The sequence below is a fragment of the Diplotaxodon limnothrissa genome, linkage group LG4 (assembly GCF_057381915.1).
Source record: "Diplotaxodon limnothrissa isolate DT_005_m linkage group LG4, D_limnothrissa_male_GT1.1, whole genome shotgun sequence".
Taxonomy (NCBI): domain Eukaryota; kingdom Metazoa; phylum Chordata; class Actinopteri; order Cichliformes; family Cichlidae; genus Diplotaxodon; species Diplotaxodon limnothrissa.
The window spans coordinates 24,749,035-24,765,401 of record NC_140599.1 but is presented as its reverse complement, the minus strand read 5'-3'; the positions used below and the strand labels follow the sequence as shown (position 1 = coordinate 24,765,401).

At 42.1% G+C, this 16,367-nt stretch overlaps 1 protein-coding gene across 3 annotated transcripts; it reads left to right on the top strand.

The window, feature by feature from the left end:
• The first annotated feature begins 3,101 nt into the window (after nucleotides 1-3,101).
• elavl3 (ELAV like neuron-specific RNA binding protein 3) lies at nucleotides 3,102-14,763 on the top strand. 3 transcript variants are annotated; one of them, XM_085352641.1, is made up of 8 exons: nucleotides 3,102-3,110; nucleotides 9,658-9,874; nucleotides 9,967-10,070; nucleotides 12,090-12,243; nucleotides 12,367-12,595; nucleotides 13,079-13,132; nucleotides 13,598-13,636; nucleotides 14,415-14,763. In XM_085352641.1, the coding sequence occupies exons 1-8, from the start codon at nucleotides 3,102-3,104 to the stop codon at nucleotides 14,761-14,763; spliced, it is 1,155 nt and encodes a 384-aa protein (XP_085208767.1). The 3 variants fall into 3 exon arrangements, with proteins under 3 accessions (XP_085208767.1, XP_085208768.1, XP_085208769.1); XM_085352643.1 differs by lacking the exons at nucleotides 3,102-3,110; nucleotides 13,079-13,132 and adding an exon at nucleotides 14,224-14,226 and having other exon boundaries at nucleotides 9,661-9,874; nucleotides 12,370-12,595; nucleotides 14,436-14,763; XM_085352642.1 differs by lacking the exons at nucleotides 13,079-13,132; nucleotides 13,598-13,636 and having other exon boundaries at nucleotides 12,370-12,595; nucleotides 14,436-14,763.
• Nucleotides 14,764-16,367: the final 1,604 nt, after the last annotated feature.

Here is a 16,367-nt window from a genome sequence, read left to right as displayed (position 1 = left end):
TCAGGCCTGGTGGAGAGACCACCGAATTAACCAGACCTGAGGCTGAATCAGCCTACCCATCCCCCTGATACGCTGTCATAGTGTGACTCTCTCACTCCGCCTGTCTCCTCTCTCTCTCTCTCTCTGTCTCTCTCTGTCTCTCTCTCTCTCTCTCTCACACACACACACACACACACACACACACACACACACACACACACACACACACACACACACACACAAGGCCACTACCTTACCACAGGGCAATGGCAACAGGCACTGGTTTTTGACGTAATACTGTGAGAATAAAAAAGATGAAGAACAGAAAATCCAACCTAACGAATTTAGACCTCAATTCTTCAACAAACCTATATTCACCACCCAGATGTCTAATATATGACATATTTATCACTGTATTGGCAGATCTACTGTATATATAAAAATGTATCATAAAAGATGCATCAATTTTTGCTCCTGTTGTACTTTCTAGGCTATTTGAAGAGTTAGCAGCTTCCTATGAATGCTGACGGTCTTCAAAATCAGTGTATTAATTTTATTCAGCTCTTTGGCATCAAGGTGCATTCCACAATATACAAAGAGAAAAGGACCACCCCAACAAGACTCCTAATCATCACTAGTGGAGAACCCTCAACAATAAGAAAATAATCAGTGGAATAACAAAAAGGTTTTTAAGCAAAACCAATGCTTGATCCTTTGATTCAGTAATACACAATAGGAGCTTTAAATGCCCTCTTATTCACAGAGGAGGATTCAGCTGCCGTGCTACTAACCAGGGCTCTAATGAGGGGCCACAATTAAGCCCATTTATTCACATTAAGTGTGAACTGTAAGTGGGCCTGCAGTCAGTTGACAGTCCTGGGCGCCTTTGTGTTACAAGAGCCGCTTTTATTCAGCAAACAAAGGTGGAAAAAACACAAGCACCTAATGACCGAATCTCGTCGTCTCACCTCAGACGTCCATGTACGCCAGTAGAAGCGTACGTGCATGTGTGCTATTGCACACACATGCACACTCCCTCTTTAACAAACTGACTCAAAGGCTCCAACGCATCCAGGCTGAGTTGAGTCACTGCTTGTCAGAATGGTGGGGGCGGGGTTAAGACAGACTGACAGTGGGGCTCCATCTCTATCCTCTTATTAACGCTTAACGAGTGCTTTCCTCATGCAATATTCATCTCCGCTAATATCATCCAAGCTCTGAGCCAAGCTTGCTACTTATGTAAGGCAATTATGTAAAATATCAGACAGAGCCCATGTTCAGAATCTAACTGGAAGAGAGCTGTGGGACAATGACAGAAAGGAAGAGGGGGGTCTACAAGAGTGATCGGGACTGTAAGGTGTGAAGAACAGTAAGAGACACAAAGTAAAATTAAATGAGTTCTTTCTGATTCCTGCCCTGTATTTTATTATGAAAGTAAGCCAACATCCACCCACAGATGGTAACACCACAGATACCTGAAGGTTCCTCAGTGTCACTTAGGGAGAGCAAAGGAGAGGAGATGAACCAATCGGCACACTTTTACTACTCATCCGCAGTTAAAAAAGACTCAGGAGGCATTAATTCCACGCACAGCACCAACCTTCATTCATCATCTCAATTCCTCACATCAACAAAAACCATAGCCTCATGCACAAATAAACAAACATACACTGATTTATGCATACTCGCACGCATACTCCACCCACCCCCTCAGGTCAAGGCCCTATGGGGGTCTGCACAGAAATAGGTCATTTGTCACACATGATGTCCCGGGGCAGGGGATGCATTATAGATGAGCCCAAACAGCATGTCTCAGTGAGCACTCACCACACAGCAAGGGACATAGGAGTGAGCAGCAGGAGGTGGGCAGAGAGGGCTGATAACTACTAAGGATGGGGATATTGGAATCGTAAAGCAAGACAAAAATCACTACCGGCCACATTTCTGATCATAAAGCAAAGAAAAAAAAAGACTATTTGGCACAGCTTGATGTGAACTACAACTGTACCTTTCTCAATTTTTAAATGAAAAGACCTGAATTAATTTGAGGGCTATCTAATTTGTTATTCCGACGTCTGCACCTGACTCTATAGCTAACCATCTGCCTTGCATATGAGATGTCCAGAAATCATCAGCCATCGTATGGATCTTAGGCTTTGTGTGTATCTGCAATTCACGCCAAATTGTGGCATAGCTCTCTAGTCTTCCTTTTTGCTTCACAACTATGAATGTGGACTGAGAAAGTCTGTTGATCTTCACTCTACATTGCTTTTATTTGGAAAGACAAAGGCCTATGGAGCGTAGTTGTTTGCTATGGTGTCAGGCAGGCCTAAATGAAGACTAAGAGAGAAAGGAAGGGGCTGTGCTGAGGCCGAAGTGAGTGCAAAGTGTGGGGAATGAGAGAGACAAGTCCACTGTCTTCTTCTGCACCCATCTGTTCTGAAAGTGCAGGTGGAGCCCTATTCACACTGCTCTGCGTGTGTGTGTGTGTGAAGAGGGGGGCAGGAAGAAAGGAAGGGCAGCGAGAAGGAGGGAGTGGAGAGATGGAAGGGCAGGGATGGAAGAGGGGGAGGACTCTCGGTGATCTCTCCTGAAGGGGATAATGGGAGACGAGCGCATTGCAATGGCTGCCATGTAGTACCCTCCCTGCACAAATAGCCAATCAGCAGCGCGCTCTGCCAGCCAGGAGGACGCATAAAAGAAGAACATTGCAGCAGAGGCACAGAAGGAGACTGCGAGAGGAGCAAGGAATTACACACAAAAAACAGCAGAACCAGAACACCCTCCCCTGGACACACCCTGCTGAGGATCACTGCTTCTCTTTTTTTCTGAACCATCACCCACGCCACTCGGAGAGAACGCTCTCCCTCATCATCATCCAGTAGAAAAGCCCTTTCTCCTCATTTCATCCTATAGAGGACACATACAATCTCAGAGGGCTGAGATCCCTTGGCGAAGATTGTATTTTTTTCCTTTTTTTCTTTTTTTTTCTTTTAAGTTTCACTCCTGACAGAACATAAGGGCCAAATAACATAAAGGCCGAAGAGCATATAAGAGACTCAGCCTTCAGATTCAAGACCAGTGCAAAGGAGGACCTAGATTTCTTTCATTGTACGTCAAGAATGGTTACTGTACGTATGCCTCTATTTCTTTTATATTTGTGAGGGAGATGCTGTAGCTTACATTCTATCTCAGTCTCTTTGTGTACACATGTGATGCAGCTAGTCGTAGACAGATCCATGTAACATCGTTTTTTTTACTCATGCTTTTTTTTGTGGAGATTAAAACCCAGATCTGTGGTTGTGCCAAGACATGCAGGAGTGTTGGGATTAGAGTCAAAAGTTTAAGTCCAATATGCGACGCCTTATTATTACGATAAGATTAACAATCCATACAGGCAGTTAGTAATCTCATACTGAGTGATGCGCCATGCCGGCTGCGCTCCAGCCTGCAGTCATCATCCGCGTTGAAAGAATTCTCTTTTTCTTTTTTTCCCCTGCCATTTTCTGTAGCACACGTTTTACGTTTTAGCATCATAGCTACTACAAGTGCCTAAATGTCGCAGCTCTGGTTATAGTTCTTTCGTAATAAGCAGTCAAGATGTAGGAATCCTGCAGGGTCGGAGTGATGGAGAGGGAGAAATGCCATGAGGCGGTTCAGCGCGGGGGGAGGACGGGCTTTCTCTGCCTGGTGCAGAACAAGGATGCTGGAGACGGCTTTCTGAGACAAAACATGATGCCTCGGAGGCTGAGGGCCCATCCAGCGAGGCAAAGGGAGGGAAAAAGGGTCGAGTCACTCCGTGAGAGGGAGGGGGAGGAGAGAGATTACGCACCCATTGGTTAGCATTGAATCAGACAAAGTCCAAATTCCTCCGGGTTCTCGTTGCGATGTAACCGAGTAAATGGGCTGGAAATCTCAGAGGCCGTGACAGTAAAGGCCGCACACGGACATCTCCATTTTAAGTGCATTTCTCCGAGTTTCACAGCGCTCACGTAGGCTACAAGATGGCCATGCTTGCTCGCAGTGCGCTCGTCTCCTTTCATCCGACGAGCGCTGATAAATTAGCTTTGCTGTGTGCCGACGGTCGGATTGGGCGTGTCTCTGCTGGACCTGAGCACCCAACAAGGGCCTTGAAGCCTCAAACGACCTATTCAGCTTTTCCTCTTCAAATGCTCTGCTTGAATGCAGTTTATCCAAACAGGCGAATTAAGACCAGACACGTTTGCATAAAATTATTGAAGCAAATGAATAACCAAGAAACAGAGAATAAGCGCAAAGGCTAAAAATAAAAAGCTTAATATTGCGCGCAGGAGAGCAGTAAGTATTTATTAGAGTGAAAAATAAAAATGACCGTTAATTTAGTTTTTTGGGGATTGCGTAATTATTAATTAGAGCTTGATATATTTAAACATAATAAACTGTTCAGGCTGCTCAGTCTATGGCTAATAATAGTAACCAAAATAAATTATTTAACACTCAGAGGAAACAGGACGAGAGGCAGATAGTCCTCGAAAAAAATATAACCTGTAAGATCATTTCAAGGAATTTGAAATATTGCTCGGAAAAAGTGTGCAACACGGAGGTGCACAGGATCGGTCTGATTTGTTGTCCACTTTTTGTCTCGTTTCCAATTGCACTTGTGGTTTCTCTTCGCTCTGTACGTTACCTATTGTCCTTTTGCAGGCCTAGACAGTGTCACACCGACAGTGGCTCCCCTCCACATGGTCCGCAGTCTCCCATGCCTGTACCGCAGTGCCAAGCAAATAAAAGCGTTGAGTCAGATAACCTTTCCAAGGCACTTACACAATTCAAGGACAAGGACAGTCGAGGACATCACATTAAAACCAGCTGTTTGATCTTAAGTCGCACAGATTTAAACGTGAATCTTTAAGCCTGACGTCAGACATAAAACGTTTAAACGTTTATAAGCGTAGGCTTAATGTCATTTATTTACAACTATGCTGGGTCCTAGGTAAAATCCCATTCAAATAAGCGGTTAAATGCCTCCTGTTGCCCACCACTTTATATAGTTAGCAACAAATAAACCCAGCAGGCCGAGTTAGAAAACATATCTTCCTCTGAGACTATAGAATTTACTTGTTTGCAAAATCCTAACACAACGACAGTGATAATTTCATAAAGAGTTAAATAATTCTATATTTTATGTGACAGTTCATTTTTTTAAAATATATATCATTGTAAATTAATTATATATAAATATATAGTGAATTCAAGAATGCTTTATGTCAAAGGCAGTTATTAAACAAATAATTAAAAGAGCCCCGTTCTAAAAGAGAAAAAGTAACCCATTTTAAAGCGCTAATAAATACTTTTATTATATTTGACCTATCGTGGCGTTTTTTAACTCGGAGCTGGTGACTGTAACAATCATTGTTCCCGGAGAGTCCTGCAGCCCCCTGGCCACCACACAAAGCGCCACTGTTTACATTAATATTCATAGCGCTGCCATAGCCTCTGCGAGAGAGAAGAGGAGGAACGGGTGGCTCTTTTGTTTGGTCGTTTCAATACGTTTATTCAGCAAATAGACGCTCCGGTTCATGAATGCCTGCAGAGCTCACAAGTCTTGGCTTTTTAAAACAGGGAGAAATAAGAGAAAAAGACAAATCGAGATTGTTGTCCTATTTTTATTTTTATTGTTTTTGCTCGTACTTCGAATTAAAACCATTAGTGTTAATAATAATGACGATTCGGTGGTCTTCGGTTGATTCACGGCCATCGCCGGCCTCAAAATGAGACCGTCCGAAAGCCACTCCCTTTTTCAGCACGCTGGATAGCGACCCGCATGCTACGAGGACTTGCAAGATTTCTCTCCTTCGCCTTTGTCTGCTGTGATTTTATCAAAGCGGTGCACAGGCGCTCCTCCGAGAGCTGAAATCTGTTAGAAATCTTTCATTTGTAGTCTGTGGAGTAAAGAATAGGATGGAGTCTGAGCGCATGGCTGACAGGAGCTGTGACTCCTGTCGTCCTGTTGTGTTACAGCTGCCACCATGATCCCTTAAGCTGCAGAGAGTGTGGCTAATGCCCTTTGTTTGGGATAATCCTGTAATCTGTGTTATTTAGAAGGCTCATTTACACTTTAGCCTTGCATTTACTTTTGATTCATGCCTTCCAGAAAAAAGAAAAAATCAAAAAGAAAAAATCTTTACATAACGCATTAAAATGTGAAATAGGTACAGGTTATGTCTTAAAAGAATAAATCTTTGTTGTGATTCTAATTCCGTGTCTATCTAAATACATTTACTGTGCATTCTGAGTGATTTAAAGATACACATAACACAGGCAGGGCAAGTGAATCTACCTATACACTGAGCTTATAATTCCCTTGCGTGACCTTTGTGTCAAAACGCTAGATGTTACATCCAAACTGTAACCTCTAATGTGGTAAATCCCATGTTATGAGCTAAACTGGGAAAGTGTTATTCTTCCGTACATTATAGCCCGGAGTCCTTTAGTGCATTTGGAGCAGAAATGAATTGGGGAAGCTGTTTATATGCATCAGAAGACAGAGAACACAGACTGCGTTTACATTTAGTCTTGTAATGCTTCTGTGTTTTGTAATTTAATAGTGTACCGTGTAGGTGGAATGTGTGCTTGGCAGTGGAGGCAGGGCTCTCGTTTGCGTGCGAGTCTAGGTTCATGTGTTTGGCAGTGGAGGCAGGACTCTTGTTTGCGTGCAAGTCTGGGACCATGTGTAGGCGATGCTGATGCAGTACATTAAATATTAAGGGAGATCTCGCAGAACCCCAGAATAGACGAAAGCAGTCGAGGTGGGGGAACACACAGAGCTACCACAGCAAAATATTTTTTAAAAATTGTCTTTATTTGGCTTGTTTTCATTCTTTTTAGACAGTGATTCAGAAAAATGGGTAATGAAAGGCAGCAAAGGGTTTACACAATTAGGAAATCTAACTAGCCCTGGAGAGATCTTTGTATTTGTCACCAATACTTAAAAATCTCTGGAGCCACTAGCTGGAGTATGTGTATACTTACAGCATATCGCGATTATTCATGCTGTTGTGCACCCATCCCAGTAATTTCTCTATATTACACAGTAATTGGGTTACTGCAATCCAGAGTATTTGCTTATTGTTGGTGGTGTATAAAATGAAATATGACAGCTTAAAAAAAATTCTATTTGTTTCAAATAACCTCCAAGCATGCTGTTGCTCTCAGTTTCTATATGAAAATCTTAATCTCAGTTGCTGCTTGTGTCAGCCAATCTCTGAGCCCAGCCCTTTCCTCGGTGGCTCTGTGAATTATATAACTTCACACTGTTCACTGGGAATGTGTGCTCTGCCATGCTGAGGGTTATTTTCGTGGGCGAGTCAAATTTGCTCTAATATGTTTTTTGTTTTTTTCCCCCTCCCTCGAAATGCTTCTGTCATACTTGGGACACGTTCAGCTGTTTGTGTTTCTGTTAGTCAGATGCATCACATCACACAACAATGTACTAGGTTATTATTACGATGAATAACATAACCGCTTGACTCCACCTTATTTTGTCAAGACGTGCATCTCATCATTATCATTTAGAGGGGCACGCAAGTGATATTCACTTGGCATTACAGCTGGACATCAAAACCTTTGCTTGACAGATTGCTATTTTATGTCATCTGCTGTTTGTGCGTAGATGTGTGTTTGAAGTATTTTATTTTTAGGCTGCTTTAACTCTGTCACTGTGCTGCTTCGCCCCTTGTCATTGTCAATCTGACTTATATTTCCTACAAAGCCATACAATACACAGAATAAAAGGCGGACAAATGTCTAACCTGTGCGCTCTTAATGAGAACAGACACACACTCAGCCTACGGTAAGAAAGCTTTTTCAGCCATTTGAAACAATGCAGTCTTTGAGGGGCTGTTACCTGGGCAACGTGAGTCAAGGTGAGGCTCGAAGCAAGACAGATGGTCATAGAAGCAAGGGAAAAAGCAGGTTTCATTAGACAGACCTATTTAGGGGGACTAGAAAAAGAAGGAGAGCACATGAAATGACAAATACATTAAACACACAAAGGAAGAGATGAGTCCTTTTCAGTAAAATGAGTCTTAACACAGAAACAATGATATGATTTTTGTTTTAGAAGAGATGACATGAGGTTACAAGTCAATTCTGTCTGCTAACCATCCAGGTTTTTCCAATAAAATTTTTTTTAAATAACATCAATTGTCCATTAAAAGTACATGCTTCAAAGAGCTAAAGAGAAATATGTGTTCCTGTTATACTGTTTAGTGATTCAAGGACACCTACAATAAACTCTCCATCAAGCATGCAAATTTCAAAATAACTTTGAGGATTTATTAATTAAGTCCCTTTGTTGCTTCTGAGTACACTGTAAGCATCCAAGAGAAGATTCATTTAGCCCATTTGACTTGCATAACACCCACCCAGTTCTGCAGCAGCTCAATCCAGCAATCTGACATCAAAATTTACATTTTGGCCTCCACCACCACGCAAGCGTTATTTATTCAGACAATTTATGGAGTTACTGAGCTACATAAAAGCAGAAATTTTTGTACTCAAAAATATAGTGCAAAGGCACAGCAGGGCCGTGCTATAAAGGTGATCGTTTAGCGTCACGATTCAAAAACATGAACGCTCATTTATTTTGACAAGTGAAGGGAATCAAATCCAAATAAATGACTTTAGACCTTAAAAAAAATAAGTAAATGTGAGAATCATAGACTTACACATTTAGGTGGTTATTTTTAAAGCATGGTATGTGAGACTACCACAGTAATCTCATACAGCTGAGCGATCTCCATCAGTTCAGTGTAGTTTAATGTGAACAGAGTTCCTGTTTCCTATGAAGGCTTATGCTAGATATGTTTCTCTAAACACCAAGCAGTAGGTGTTGCTTGTGAGTGAGTGGGTGGAAAATAATTCAGGAAGTTTTGTTTGCGACCAAACAGATGTTCCTTGAAATCCCACGTGGCTGACGTTAAGCAAGATGGTGCACACCAGAGCAACAGAGCAGACATGAGCATAGTACTGTACACTAACCCATACCCTTACTCCACTGTCAGCTGACCACTAGGAAACACAAAGGCAGAAGAGCAAACATGTAATCCCGATTTATCTTTTAACCAAACCGTGGTATTCTCCTTTTATTGTAGCACCAAATCCATTTAACAGTGCCGCTTTCTTCCCTTTGTCCATAATCTCAACCTCTGCCACTCCTAACTCCCCCAGTCTCTTGCCAACCTCACACACACACACACACACACACACACACACACACACACACACACACACACACACACACACACACACACACACACACACTTCTACCATCACTATTATCCATCCCTGTGTAATGATGTAATGGTGTTTGACCCTGGAAAAGAGTGGGGGGAGGGGAGGAGAAAGGGAAAAGGGACTGTGACATCTGCAGGACCAGAGGCAGAGAGCGAGAGAGGAGGAAATATGGGGTGCAGTGGGGGTGGGTGGGGTATAATAAATCAGAGCTGGTATCCGTCTCCATTTTAGCATTGCTGATTCCTGACCTTTCCTGCTGACAGTGACAAAGTGGACAGTCTGTGTGCGTGGTTATATTTGCATTTGCAAAATGGTGTGATAAATATTATATTTATATCAGCGCCGATCACCACCATGTCTCTTTGTGAATTATGAATCTAACTCCACCCTCTTCCTCAGCAGATAATCAGCACCATGGAAACCCAGGTGTCCAACGGTCCAAGCGGAACCAGTCTGCCTAACGGCCCAGTCATCAGCACAAACGGCTCCACAGATGACAGCAAAACCAACCTGATCGTCAACTATCTGCCTCAGAACATGACCCAGGAAGAATTCAAAAGTTTGTTTGGTAGCATTGGAGAAATTGAGTCCTGCAAGCTAGTCAGAGACAAGATAACAGGTGCAACACATTGTACATGCCAAAAAATGTGATTTTTGTTTGTTGTTTTGGAGAATCCCAAACGTCATCTATATCTCTCTCTTTGTCTCCAGGACAGAGTTTGGGATATGGCTTTGTAAACTATGTCGACCCAAATGATGCAGACAAGGCTATTAACACACTCAATGGTCTCAAATTGCAGACTAAAACAATCAAGGTAAGCAGAACTGAACCAATTTTGCTCTCTGTTTTTTTTTTTTATTCTTCACAGCATGCTAGACAGAGAGAGGAAGTGTAGATTTTGTCAAGGGGGTTGCTGAAAGAGGCAGTGACAGACGTGACAGAGGGAGGGGAAGAAAATGGGGATGAGGGGGCAGAAGGCTAGAACAAAGGAAGTGAGAGAAAGGCTGAAAGAGGAGGAGAAAGTGGAGGTCAGAAAGCAAGGGGCGGACAGCATGCAAAGGTTATTGTGATGGAAATGTAATTAGGAAGCCTGACTGTGGTGCATGAGGGTCAGTCCAGGTTAGCCCATCTGCCTCCAATCTAGGCTAATTAGGGGGGCTCCTTTGTCCCAAAATCAGATGATGGGGCATAAAAACTGATTCTCTCCGTCCCCTGAACACAATAAAAGAAGATCAAAGATTGAAATGAACTGCAGGATTGAAAAAACAAATTTTTGAAAGAGCAGAGCAGGTGATCCTAAAACAGCTGTCCTTCAAAATGGCTTATGGCTGATCAAACAATTCGCTTGAAGTCACAGACTGTATATGCTTACTTTTTGGATAAACAGACAGACAAATCATATTTTATATTATATTAAAAGTGCACATAACCTTGTGAATTTACTTTCACTCTAGAGCAGAAGTAATGAGACTGTCATGATAATTATTACACTGCAATGTTAATCATATAAGATCATTCATATTTAATGTATCTGTACATAGATAACTTTGTCTGTAATTAACTGCTTTGTAATTTATTCTTAAATCTCAAAAATAATTCATGCGGCCATAGACCGGTTTCATCTTCCTGATTTTGGAGGAAGCTTCAATAGAAAGGGGTGAAGGTGTTAGGGTGGGGGCAGCAGTAGAAGGGTAGGGGGTAGCTCAAAGAGCAGAATCCCAATGACAGGATTAGAGGCCATATGGGCTTCAGGCACCATCTGTACTGTGGGAGCAACAGCGAGAGGGTTAATTATAGGGCAGCCTCTGTTCCCCGAACACAGTGACTCCCCCCTGACTCGTCCAGAACACCCTAATCACTCCAACACACAACCCTCCTGCTCATACAGTCCATCTGTGTGCACAATAGACACTAGTGCTTAGCAGTGATGGATAAAATCAGAACACCTGTATTCACACTAAAGATATCTACAATATATGTGTAGTACTTGTTATCACTGTTTTCTTTGTGTCAGAACAAACCAAAGAATAGTGCAACTACTTCTAAATACATTTGCATTCATTACACCATATACATGCAGACAAATAGCACGCGGGTGTGTGTGAAAACCATGTTTATATGTTATTGGGAATCTTGCAATTCTTGTGATGCAATCACATTGTTTGCTGTTTGCCTGTAGAGCTGTTCTTCCCTGGAGAATAGAGACAAAGGAAGGAGGCAGGACAGGGAGGGCAGCTCAGCCTATCTCAGACAACACTCACTCTGTCTCTCCATCACACACAAACACACCACTTTTAACAATGCACTGGACTGGACTATCTGTCACAGAAGTGCTCATGTGTTCCTATAAACACAAAAATGAGAACGTGTCTATTGCTTTTACAGCCAATTAGATCCCGCTCTGCACCACTAACTCAAAATGTTCTGAAAGTAGACCAACAGAAAACCATAAGGGATATAAACACAGATGTATTAGAAAATGACCATGCACTAATTAAGTCACTGGTGATTTCAGGAAAATATATCAACTAAGGCTGATTTTTTTTTAAGTACAAAACAAAGCTGACACTCGGTGTGGGTAACGGTTACGGCCATTATAGCATGTCTGCAATGCTCTCATTATAACTCTGATTAAGTCCACAGACACCAAACAGACAACTGGGTCTGTAAATGTTAAACAAGGCAAAATCGCAACAATTTTTTTGGAAACTCAGTCTAGTTTTAGCTAACATGTGCCTCCAGTCAAAGTGACGGTTCTTCTTTTTTCTGCTATAAATTGTTCCAAACAAAAAACAAACAAAACACAGTGATTATGTTATATTGTGTGTTATAGGTATCGTATGCCCGGCCTAGTTCGGCTTCCATTCGCGATGCCAACCTTTATGTTAGTGGACTCCCTAAAACAATGAGCCAGAAGGACATGGAACAGCTGTTCTCCCAATATGGTCGGATCATCACCTCACGGATCTTAGTGGACCAAGTTACAGGTACTGTCAGTCAGTTTTTTGGGATAAACTATATATCAATACAGCCTGTGTCAGACCAGTCACGCTTGCAGGAAGCAACACTGATGCCAAGGTAGTAACACTGTCCTGCTTTGCTATTCGGAGCAGGCATATCACGAGGAGTGGGCTTCATCCGGTTTGACAAGAGAAATGAAGCAGAGGAGGCCATCAAAGGACTGAACGGACAGAAGCCTTTGGGTGCTGCCGAGCCCATCACTGTCAAGTTCGCCAACAACCCCAGCCAGAAGACAGGCCAGGCCTTACTCACTCAGCTGTACCAGACTGCTGCTCGTCGCTACACGGGACCCCTCCACCACCAGACTCAGCGTTTCAGGTACTGAACCTTTACCAACCTCATACCACCCGATGTATGAGTCCCTTACTAACCAACAGATAGTCTGTAAATAAATATAATTTCAAGGTCAAGTCACAGGTTATCCTGCTCTGTCGTTGAGCTTAAGCAAACTCAATAATAGCAAATCCAACTCGTAATATTGCAAGTGTGTCAGCGTTGCATTGTTTTAGTAAGACATGGAATATCATTACTGTGTCAGTAGCCAAGTCAGCAAGTTTTTCTAAACTACATCAGAGAATGGCTAAGAGTAAATGCATCTGAATATTTTTGAAGTGGCACATTCACAAATTAGTAAATGTGATCTAGTTTAACAATACAGAGAATGATTAAAGAATAAATAACAGATTGTCTGTCACTATAATACATATTAAGCTATTTTTTTTACGTTCTAGTAAAGAAGGAAATGGCAATATGGTGTCCCTCCTTCTCAATTTCTTTCTCTGACTTTCTTTTACACTGCAGTGTGATCCCTTCACTGGGAAAGGGACCCGATCCAAATAACAGCTCAAAACCAATGTAAGAAACCAGATTTTTCCCAAATACAACAAAAAAAGCAAAGTTAAATGAATGTCGCCTATACTTAATAGGCATTTAGGCATCATAATGATAGATGTTATCCACATCTATGTGGATAATTATGAATAAAAAGTTTTCCAAGGCTTCCAGCATGAAATATTTTTAAGGGACTTCACAAACTGTAGACACCCCCAGATTTGGAATGCTCACTTGCTCAGTATGAATACTTAATTTGAATAAGTAGATGTAAAATAACATATTACTCTGGAGCTTAAATAAAAACCAGCAGGCCAATTTGACACATCATCAGTTTGTGGTTGGATGGTTTGGGACTACGCTGCAGTGAAGGATGCCCTCTGGAGGCCAGCTGGTGAAGGAGCAACATGTTAACATGAAAGCCCCCCCTTCTTTGTAGATCTCATAACTAACTTCTGCATCCCCTTCATTCTCCCTCTTGCGTTGCAGACTCGACAATTTACTAAACGCCAGCTACGGAGTCAAGAGGTAAATGCCAAAGGTGTACTTTCAAAAGCATCCATGCCAAAATAAAACCTCAAACAAAGTGCCCGGAATACCACCTGCTGACTTCATCTCAAAATCAGATACTAGCCATAATTCTTAATGCCCACAACCCATTTAACCATGCTACAGAAGCAGCTGAGCCAACAAAAGACTATCTGTAATTGCATTAGGCAATGATGCAGCATTCCGACAGCAGGGTATTCTGGCATGGCTTTGTTTAACCTTTTGTTCTTTTGTTTTGATTAATAGAAATAATTTCTATGTATTTATTTATGAACTAACATTGTCAGTTTCAGTTGCTTTAATGTCCCCTTTTTTTCACCAGCATGGACATACCAGATTCCGTTTGCGTCTCCTCTGTTTGCTCCAGTTTTTGTATGATTTGATTCCAATTTGCTTTTCATCCCTCTCTAGGTTTCTGTGTTTTGTTCAATACTGTGATTTCCGTTGAACATCGTGATTCATGTGTTTAATTCTTCCAGAGGCTTTGGTCAGCAGAGAAAATGAGAAAATATGCAGATTGTGTGGGTGTCTTGTCTCAGGGCTCACAGTGTCATTTTGTATGAAAGCAGGTAGTTTGGAGCCACTGTGGTGCCCACACATATTTACCTACAAAACTGTGCAGGAGAGGGGAAGGAGATGGGGTCCCCTGACTCCATGCCTGACTACAAGCGTTAACATTTCTCAAAGATACACGCTCATTAGAGACAGTATAGAGCACTGAATGCTGTGTGGAACTTCAGAATGACACCCATGGTAGTTCTCCCACTCTCTTCCCCAGATTCTCACCCATCACCATTGACAGCATGACCAGTTTGGCCGGCGTCAACCTTACCGGTCCAACTGGAGCCGGCTGGTGCATCTTTGTGTACAACCTGTCCCCTGAGGCGGACGAAAGTGTCCTGTGGCAGCTCTTCGGGCCTTTCGGTGCAGTCACCAATGTCAAGGTCATCCGTGACTTCACCACCAACAAATGTAAGGGCTTTGGCTTTGTCACCATGACCAACTACGATGAAGCTGCCATGGCTATTGCTAGCCTTAACGGCTATCGCCTGGGTGACCGCGTGCTGCAGGTTTCCTTCAAGACCAGTAAGCAGCACAAGGCCTGAGAGAGAGAGAGAGGCTGTTGCCGCCAGCTCCTTCGACCTGCAGGGAGAGCAGCTCCCTGTGCCATCACTCTACATGGGCCTGGACTGAGTCTCTCTCACATAAATTCATAAAAACGGAATCACAGACACAGACACGCAGATACATGCACACATGCACACACACACACGACACAAACATATCCATATGCAAGCATACACAAGTCAGAGTTTCAAGTAAACACACACTAGTGGAGTTTTTCTTTTCTCTTTACACAACATGCTAGTCCTTCCCTGTATTTGCCTGGATTGAATTAGAAGGGGTACGTAGCTGGTTTGTTGGGTAGGGGCAAGAGCGATCTATTTAGGAGACAGTCTAACGAATGTGACGGAGAATGTGTACTGAGTGCTTTGATTGAATTCAGGCAAATAGCGACAACTGATGAACAAAACGATCAAACAATTTAAGCGAACGAAATATGTGCAATTTACCCAAACTCTTACCCCACCATCTCTCCCATTATCTCGCTGGAGAGAATGTAGTCACTTTTTTTACACTTGGGCATTTTGAATCAGCAAGTTTTTTTAGATCAAAGAAAATGAAATTAAAAAACAGTGTTCTCTTATATACGTCTATTAAAATATAACTATATATTCAATATTTAAGGTGGTTATAATAGCCGAGTATGTAAGCATTTTCTAGAAACTTTGACTACTGTTTCCTGACCTGCATTAGGTGGTGCCTAGCGTAAAGGCAGTTTCTCTACCCTATCTGGGCTTGTTCAGCTCAGACCCAATATGATTTAGGTTAACTAATGAATACTGGTCACAGAAAAGAGTAGTTCGAAGGCCATCAGAATCACTTTCCCTCACAGTCTCACAACAAACAACACAATAGTACACTTATGTATCACAGAAACACAGTTCAGTAACTAGAAGATTACACATATTTAGTCCAGTAAAGCTGTATTTTTTCTAATCGGTCCTTAAGATGGATCTAATACAAGCAGACTGTCTGTGAACTTAGAGCAGAGTGGCAGGGCTCCCATGGTGACAGTGTTCATTAGTAAGTCTCCGGTGGCCATGAGAGAGAAGAGCGCGAGATGAAAAGTGTTTCACCATAACACAGCCACGTCGAAGGGAAATACCGGTGTTGTTTTGCTTTTGCATCATTTTCAGATGATTGTATTTTGCTCTGTCAGCCATCATCCGGCATGAGATCCTTTGTCAAAAGGTCAAGAGAAGACAAAGACAATTTGTTTCGATTTTAAATGCTTTTGAAAAAAAAAAAGGGTTACTACTGAAAAATTGTGAACTCAACAACGGCCAAAGCAGGTCTGCTGTGAAACAACACAGATGAGCAAAAACTCAAGAGCACCGGTATTATTCTTGAGTGCATAGATAGAAGCTCCCTGAACAAATGAGGTCAAAGTTTTACATTTCAGTAGAATATATGGGTAAAAATATGAATAGAGCAGATTAAGTAAACTGCAGTTCCTAAAGACTGAGCACTTAAAGTTGACTTAGAGTCATGTCTGCGAGTGATGATATCCAGCAATGTAAAGATTATCACTGATCCAGTGAGGAGAAATATTAACAGCTCCTCCAACTTTGCTAAACGCTCCTCA

Excerpts from the sequence above, each read along its gene's own strand:
- elavl3 (XM_085352641.1), top strand. Across the intron at positions 10,071-12,089 it reads TGCAGACTAAAACAATCAAG|GTATCGTATGCCCGGCCTAG; the intron begins GTAAGCAGAACT and ends TGTGTGTTATAG. Across the intron at positions 12,596-13,078 it reads CACCAGACTCAGCGTTTCAG|TGTGATCCCTTCACTGGGAA; the intron begins GTACTGAACCTT and ends TTTACACTGCAG.